We start from the raw sequence: 8,639 nt of genomic DNA on the forward strand, positions 1-8,639 counted from the left end.
TTCCATGTATCAAATTTCCTTAGTTTATTTTTATATCCATAGCCTAGACACTTTTACAATAAGATTTTGAGAATAACAGAGATGAATAATCATATTCGGTGTGCTGGGGTCAGAAGAACTCAATATTCAGGGAAGGTTTTGCAAACTAGCAAGTATGTATAGTTATAATTTTATGAAAGAAATGTCCAACTATAATGTAAATGATTCACCATTATATTTTTTAAAAATTATTATATTAGTGTCTTTTAGTGACACCATCAGTCTCTTAGACCATATTCTAATCTGTTGATAAACATTATCTACTTGGGAGGTCCCAGAAAGTGGTATAAAATATATATTTAACCATTGCAAAATTAATAAAGGAATACTAAGGTTAAAGGGGGGCTTGAAATCTGAAATAAGAAAGGAAGGAATCAAGAAGGTGAAAAGTGGTGAGTCCTAAAATATGGGCAAGATGTGGCTGGTAGAAGGGAAATGTAATTAAGAAAATCTACTTTTTCTGAGGGAAATACAATTAACACAGAGTCAAGTATGTGACTGAATGTGATGCCTTTTTGAAAGGAGACAATTTACTAAAGAGATGTGAAAAATAAGGCTTACAGAAGCCTTCAACATAGTTTGCAGAGAAGAAAGACAAAATGCATATTTCTTGACTATATGTGCTATGATATATGATTTCATTTAAAAAATATCCTTTTTAATATGACGACTTAACTGGTTAGGTTATGGTTACACAACTAGTAGATACTGAGGCAAGATTGGGGCCTATGTTAAAATGGCTAGAAAATACATCAACATAATATCCCACCACTATTTCTTCAAGAGCTACTTAGGTCCTGGTTCTCAGAGTGTGATCATGCTGAACTAGGGTTTCCTGAATGTTTCAAAGATTCTGTGAGGCCATAACTATTTTAATTAAAATACTAAATGCTATTTGCCTTTGTTAAACTTTTATTCTTTATGAGAATATAGAAGCTGTTGGGTAGGCAAATTTTGCTGCTAGCAATGTGCTTAGCACATCGTAGAAATTAGGCAATGGTTAAATGAAAAAAAAATATTAAATAAATGAATATGCAAGGAATGTGTATAACTATGGACTCATAATGAGAAGACTAACAGCTATTTGGAAATGACTTAATACTTATAATTAATGTCATACATATATATATATAATCAAAAACTAGAGACATGAACTACATTTTGATTGTTTAAAATCACTCTATCCCATCTAAGATACTTTTCTGATATAGACAATTTATTTTTAGCTTGGTAGCTTATATTTGTCCTCTAGGAATGAATGAACATTATGTGTTATCCTACATAAAACATTTTCAAACAACTAGAGAGTTTCTGCTTTTACTATTTATAATAATGTAAATTCTGCTATTCTTCATTTTGTATCCATTCAGGACATGAATGAAGTTTCCAGCTTCATTCAAGGTTCAACAAAAGGATGTGATGCCAACAACTGGAATTATCCACGTTTTACTCCTGGTAAAATTTATTTTGTTCTATAATTACCATTTTAATTAATAACAATTTTCTGGTTCACTGGTAATTTCTAACATATATTTCTAAATTACAATTTTTGGTATAGTTTTAAAACCATGCAATCAATTTGTTTTTTCCTTCAGCCAAATGTTTCCTGCCTAGGATTATATTTAACAGACAGATCTAGTATAAGGCTTTAAAATGGATCCATAAGCATATGATGTACAATATAGATGAGTATAAGTGTATTTCTATATTGTTAAAGGCTTTTTTAATTAAAATATTTATTATTGATGTTAGGAAACAGAGTATTTAGCAATTTAAATATAAATCTAATAGTTAATCCAAGTTTAGCAAGAGTGAAAGATGAGGACCTAATTGGAATTTAATTTAGGTTTAATTGAATTGTCCTTTTTCATTATGTTTGATTAAGTATGGAATTGCATAGCAAAAACGAAAAGAAATATAGCATCTAAAATGGGAAAATATATATTATAATGTTTTTAATGGAAAAATATAAGAATTGTTTCTTATGTATTTTCTCAAAGATATTCTTGACAAACTCATGTATTCCAAAACAATTTGCATGGATTCTGTGCAGAACTGGGGGAGACACTATGATGTTCACAGCCTCTATGGATACAGTATGGCTATAGCCACAGAGGAGTAAGTGCAATTTCATTCAAAGACTTCTTTCATATTTACTGTTTAAAAATATTTGATAATTTATCAATGTGTTCATAGTTAGGAAATAGCAAAGTTAAAAAAAAAGAAATATTTTATGCCTGCTAAAAACTTATGGCATTCAAAGTATCAATTCTCTTACTAATATTTATGAATTTGGGACTCATTAATTAAGAATGATGTGGTAAGCGGGGTGCAGTGACTCACGCCTATAATGCCAGCACTTTGGAAGACCAAGGCTGATGAGTCACCTGAGGTCAGAAGTTCAAAACCAGCCTGGCCAACATGGTGAAATGCCATCTCTTTTAAAAATACAAAACCTCGCTGGGAGAGTTGGCAGCTGCCTGTAATCTCAGCTACTTGGGAGGCTGAGACAGAAGAATCCCTTTAACCCGGAAGGTGGAGGTTGCAGTGAGATGAGATCACACCAGTGTACTCCAGCCTGGGCAACAGAGCGAAACTCCATCGCAAAAAAAAAAAAAAAAAAAAAAAAAGAAAGAAAAAAGAATGACTATATATATATATCCGCACACATATATACCATGTATATATACCACATATATATATATATACATATATATATCATTATATGTATATTTAACTGAGACCCTTTTCAAACTCATAGATTTAAATTACCCTTCACAATTTTGATTAATTTTACCATTTCTGAATATAACTGTGTTTTAAGCTTGAATTCCCCAATTGGCCTGGGGAAATAATGCCCCAAGAACAGGTCTTTTAACTATTTTTCAAAAACAAGGACTTTAATTAAAATGTTTTCTAATTAATATCCTTCTAAGTAATTTTCTAATGCATTATATTTATAAAATATAATACAAAACAAAAGAAGAAGACAATCATATGTTCATTATCTGCTAATTTTCAAGCATTGTTTATGGCCCTGTGATATAATAGTCAATAAAACCAAATACTGTTGTCAATATACTTATAATTTTCTCACAATTAAACAGTTGTGATTGAGTGTTATTTAAATTTATATTTTCTGGCCCTAAATCATACTGATATCCAAACTCTGAAAAGCTGTCTTTATGGTTAGTTTCATTTACTTTTTAAACTCAGTAAAGTATTATATGTAGCAGTGTTTAGGTAAATAAATCCTAGGAAAGAAAAAAAGGCTATGTTTCAATATGATAAAGATTATAATATGGAAAAGCACTTAGGAATACTGTTACACATTTCCTAATTGTTTCCAATTATGAACATGTTATCAATAATTGTTGGGTACCAGTAGAGGTAACATGAGTGATGCTAGTAGTTGTGGATAGTTTTTATGTAAAACTTTACATCTTACATTAAAAAAACGTAAGTTTTTAAACTTACATATTTAAGAAAAACCTCTTAAATAGGTAGTCTTATCCCAACCTTGCCTGCTAATATTTGGAAATGTAGAAATGCAGATATAATTTGAGTCACCACACTACACAAAGTTTATTGGGTTCAAGTTCAGGTGTTGTATTTATAAGGGAATTCAATTAGTTTAAATTACATATTTCAAAAACAAATGTTGAGTGGATACTGAATGCATATGTTTATTTAATTTGGTAAAGGATGATTTGAGTCATTCAAAATTTAGTGATTTCTAAAAATTCCACTTCACTGTATTTTACCAGAATGTATTTACATAAGTAAATATTAATACATGTTCATACAAAATGGACATAAAATATTGAGATAATTATTATACATATTATGGCATGGTGTATTAGACCATTTTTATGCTGCTAATAAAGACATATCTGAGACTGGGTGATTTATAAAAGAAGAGGTTTATTGGACTTACAGTTCCACATGGCTGGTGAGGCCTCACAATCATGGTGGAAGGCAGGGAGGAACAGGTAATATCTTACATGGATGGCAGCAGGCAAAGAGACAGAGCTTGTGTAGGGAAACTCCCATTTCTTTAAAACCATCAGTTTAGGAACACATTCACTGTCACGAGAATAGTGCAGGAAAGACCCATCCCCATAATTCAATCACCGCCTATCCAGTTTCTCCCACAACATGTGGGAATTGTGGGAGTTACAATTCAAGATGAGATTTTAGTGGGGACACAGCCAAATTATATCACATGGCTCTGGAATTATGAAATTTTAGAATTTAAATGCCAACTTTATTTTTTAAAGTCAATTTTACTTACTAATTTGGTTTTATTTTTAGAGCTGTAAAAAAAGTTTTTCCTAATAAGAGAAGCTTCATTCTTACCCGGTCAACATTTGCTGGATCTGGAAGACATGCTGCACATTGGTTAGGAGACAACACTGCTTCATGGGAACAAATGGAATGGTCTATAACTGGAATGCTGGAGTTCAGTTTGTTTGGAATGCCCTTGGTAAGGCAGTTTCATACAGTGTTACTCATAAAAGCAGCAATTACATTAATTTTTAATATAATCTTAATTTTTAGTCAAAGGAGCAAAAGGCATGTTAGAGAAACAATTCATTTTTTAAAAAATTTATGGGATTTATGAGTAAAATAGGAATATAGATTGTATCTATAATATTCAAACCATTAAAGTGGGAATGAAATCAAAGATAATTCAGGAAAACAAATGTAAATATAAACACGCATAGAAAACCTTATGTAATTGATATAAAGAACAAAATGAGATGGTGAAGAAAAGTTCAAATATATTGGTTATAAAAATACATGTCAGAAGTATAAGTCTATTTAAAATAGTAGATTATCAGTTTAGATTTTAAAAGATAATGTTTTGTTTAGAATATAAAACATGCTTAAAATTGTTTAAAATATAAAACATGTTTAAAAAGTGGAAAAAATGTGTACTAGGAATTGTAAACATAAAATATCCGAGAAGTCTAGCTACATCAAATAAAAAAGAAATATCGTTGATATTCAAGACTAAAGAGAGACACTACATAAGACAAATAATGTAACAAGTATTATAAAATTATAGTGATTTGTTTTCTTTCATATGCCCCAGTAAAACAATCACCAAAAACCCAATCAATAAAAGTAAAACCCACCTCCCCAAGCACCCCACCCCTGGCTCCACAATCTTACCTTTGAAAATTGAAAATTAGGCTGTACGAGGTGACTAACTCCTATAATCCTAGCACTTTGGGAAGTTGAGGCAGGTGGATCACTTGAGGTCAGGAGTTTGAGACCAGCCTGGACAACCTGGTGAAGCCCTGTCTCTACTAATACAAAAAGCTGGATCTGATGATGGCAGGTGCCTGTAGTCCCTGCTACTCAGGAAGCTGAGGTAGGATAATCCTTTGAACCTAGGAGGCGGAGGTTCAAGTGAGCCAAGATGGGGCCACTGCACTCCAGCCTGGATGGCAGAGTGAGATTCCCCCCGCCAAAAAAAGAAAAAAAAATTGAAAAACATATTATCAAATGTATTCATGAGTCAAAAGATAAACTGAAAGGAATTGAAAAAAAAAAACAACTTAGAATTAACTGTTAACAATTTTACTTCTTATTAAATCTTGTGTAATTTCAGCTGTTAAAGGAAAAATTACAGATTTAAATACTTAAAAACAAAGACTGAACAGTGAGTGAAGTGCATGAATTTAAAAAGTGGAAAAAGGAAAACAGTAAACCTAAAGGAAGATATAATTAATGAAAAATAAGAGAAAATATTAATGCAACGTAAGCAAAATCTCTAGAGGAACAATTTAAAAATACAAAGATGACTCTTCAAAAATTTTAATAAAATAGAAAAATTAGTTTTGTCAAAAAGAAGAAAAAGCAAGCAATATTTGAATGTATTTAATATAAGGTGTCACTTATTATAGCAACCAATTAATAAACAGTAACCAAGAGTCAATATTAAAACTTAATGTAGGATTTAAAAAAAAATGTGATAGTTAAGTAAATTAAAGATATACCCTGTTCAATAAGAAGAAGGCTCAATATAATAGGAATAGACATTCTTTCTAAACTGTTATCAAAATTCTGTGGAATTCCAATTTAAACAACAAAAGGGATTTTGGGAAACATAAAATTATTATTCTAAACTTCATGTGGCAAACAATGTGTTTTAAATAAGTAGAAACAAGGAATGAGGATTAGTGCTACCAGACAAAGCTATAATAATTAACACAATCGTATTGGACTGTGGATATGCAAATAGATTAACATGGCAAGATAAGACACAGGCCCACACAGATATAATTTGTTAAATGACAGCACTGAGGTCAGTGTGGGGAGTATCAACTATTCATATGGACTATTGATTCAGTATTTAAAAAATAAAGTAAAATGTGTCAATTTCTCACACCATACACAACAGACAGTCCCAGATAGATTAATCCCAGGAACTACGTGTGCAAAATAAACTTTAACCATTTCAGAAGAAAATATAACAGGGTAAATTTATGACATTAAGTTAGAGAAATACTTTCTTAAGCAGAATACAAGGAGCACAAATCTTAAGAGAAACATATAAATTTGACAACAAAATGAAAATTTTGTTCATCAGAAAAAACAGTTGAAAAGTTAAGAATTAAAAACAGCTCACCAGGAAATGTTATTTTCAATTCACATAGTCTATAAATGATATTTATTTGAAGTGCCTACTATAAATCTGTAAAAATTAAGAACAATAGAAAAATAAGAAAACGATATAAACAGGCAATTCTATAGAAAGAGAAAACCTTAGGGAACCAATAAAAATACAAAAAATTTCTCAACTTCCCTGTAATCAGAGAAATACAACTGTAAACCATGGTGAGATGTATTTTATGAAGATAGGTAATAAAAATTTGTTTGAAAATATCAAGAACTGGCAAGAAAATGAATAAGGGGAACCTACATGTGCTATTATAGTGCTTACAAATGGTTGCAAACAGTTCTGGTTAAACAATGCCCATTATAATATACCAGAAAAATAATCCTATGTATATACTCCATAGAATAAGAATACATTTTTTTTTAACATATTGACAAGTAAATCTATACAGATTGAGTATCTCCTATCCAAAATGTGTTGGCCAAAGCGTTTCAGATTTCAGGTGTTTTCAGGTGTTGGAATATTTACATATATGTAATGAGATGCCTTAAAGGAGCAAATTTATGTTTCATATACACCTTACATACATAGTTTGAAGGTAATTTTATATAATTTTGTGTGGGAAGAAACAGTTCTGACTGCAACCTGTCACTTGAGATCAGGTGTGGAACTTTCCACTTCTGGCATTATGTTGGCACTCAAAATGTTTTGGATTTTGAAGCATTACAGCTTTTGGAATTTTGGATTAGGGATGCTCAGCTGGTATATACATTTCATGGAAGAATTTTTATAGTCGTTGAGTTCCCATACGTTAGAGAACTAGAGATGCAACTGAATCTCACACAAAAGGGAAATTGCATTGCAATGCATACAACATGTCTTTTATACAGCTAACAAACATGCAAAACAATGCTATATATCATGTATGTATGGATATATACTCACACAGAAAAATATAAGAAATGTTTGTAAATGGTAAACACTAAATTCAAGATTGTATTTTCTGGAGATTCCTTGAATAAGGATAATGCAATCTTATATGGGTACACATTGGGCAAAGCTCAACTTTAATTGGAATAATTAATTTTAAAGCTCAACATGAACACATGGTCAGTTTATTATTTTATTCCTACAGTAACATATATTATAAATAAGAAAAATCAAATCAAAGAGGTCACTTTGGGATTAAGAAGCAACAAATTTTAATATAATAATTTCACCTTTTACAAGGAATTAATCAGAACATCAAAAGAAAAAATAAGTAAAAAGTAAATACAAAAGGCTAAGAAAGTGCATAAAGGGACAATGATGGCAAGAGCATGTAAAATAATGCAACTAGAGAAAAGAATGGAGCAAAAATGAAAAATAAACTAATTTAAGGAAGTGCATATAAAGACAGCAAAACAAACTGTAAATAACGCACATTAATCAGTTGAGGCATACAGTGTGATGCTCTAGGCAAATCTGAGATTCTTAGCATTATAAATAATAACTATATTTGTTATTTAGGTTGGAGCAGATATCTGTGGATTTGTGGCTGAAACCACGGAAGAGCTTTGCAGAAGATGGATGCAACTTGGGGCATTTTATCCATTTTCCAGAAACCATAATGCTGATGGATATGAAGTAAGTGCCTCTTGTTCTCCATGTCGTGAATCAAAACACAACCATAATTTTTATTAATGTGCTTAAATTAAATCTATAGAATATGTAGCCTGGAAGACTATTGCATGATTTGTAAAGAATAGTTAGGCTGGGCGCGGTGGCTCAAACCTGTAATCCCAGCACTTTGGGAGGCCGAGGCGGGTGGATCATGAGGTCAAGAGATCGAGACCATCCTGGTCAACATGGTGAAACCCCGTCTCTACTAAAAATACAAAAAATTAGTTGGGCATGGTGGTGCGTGCCTGTAATCCCAGCTACTCAGGAGGCTGAGGCAGGAGAATTGCCTGAACCCAGGCTGGAGTGC

General features: G+C 31.5%; 1 protein-coding gene across 2 annotated transcripts in view; it reads left to right on the forward strand.

Annotated features, from left to right (window-relative positions):
- Positions 1 to 8,639, forward strand: part of SI (sucrase-isomaltase) — a 154,409-nt gene that overhangs the window by 77,730 nt on the left and 68,040 nt on the right. For both annotated transcript variants that reach the window (XM_032261547.1, XM_032261556.1), the window contains 4 exons: positions 1,410 to 1,494; positions 2,040 to 2,157; positions 4,354 to 4,525; positions 8,180 to 8,296. In XM_032261547.1, the coding sequence (XP_032117438.1) occupies positions 1,410 to 1,494; positions 2,040 to 2,157; positions 4,354 to 4,525; positions 8,180 to 8,296 (492 nt within the window). The remainder of the gene's footprint in view (positions 1 to 1,409; positions 1,495 to 2,039; positions 2,158 to 4,353; positions 4,526 to 8,179; positions 8,297 to 8,639) is intronic.

Source organism: Sapajus apella, unplaced genomic scaffold (genome assembly GCF_009761245.1).
Source record: "Sapajus apella isolate SASKATOON/1434 unplaced genomic scaffold, GSC_monkey_1.0 scaffold4, whole genome shotgun sequence".
NCBI lineage: Eukaryota > Metazoa > Chordata > Mammalia > Primates > Cebidae > Sapajus > Sapajus apella.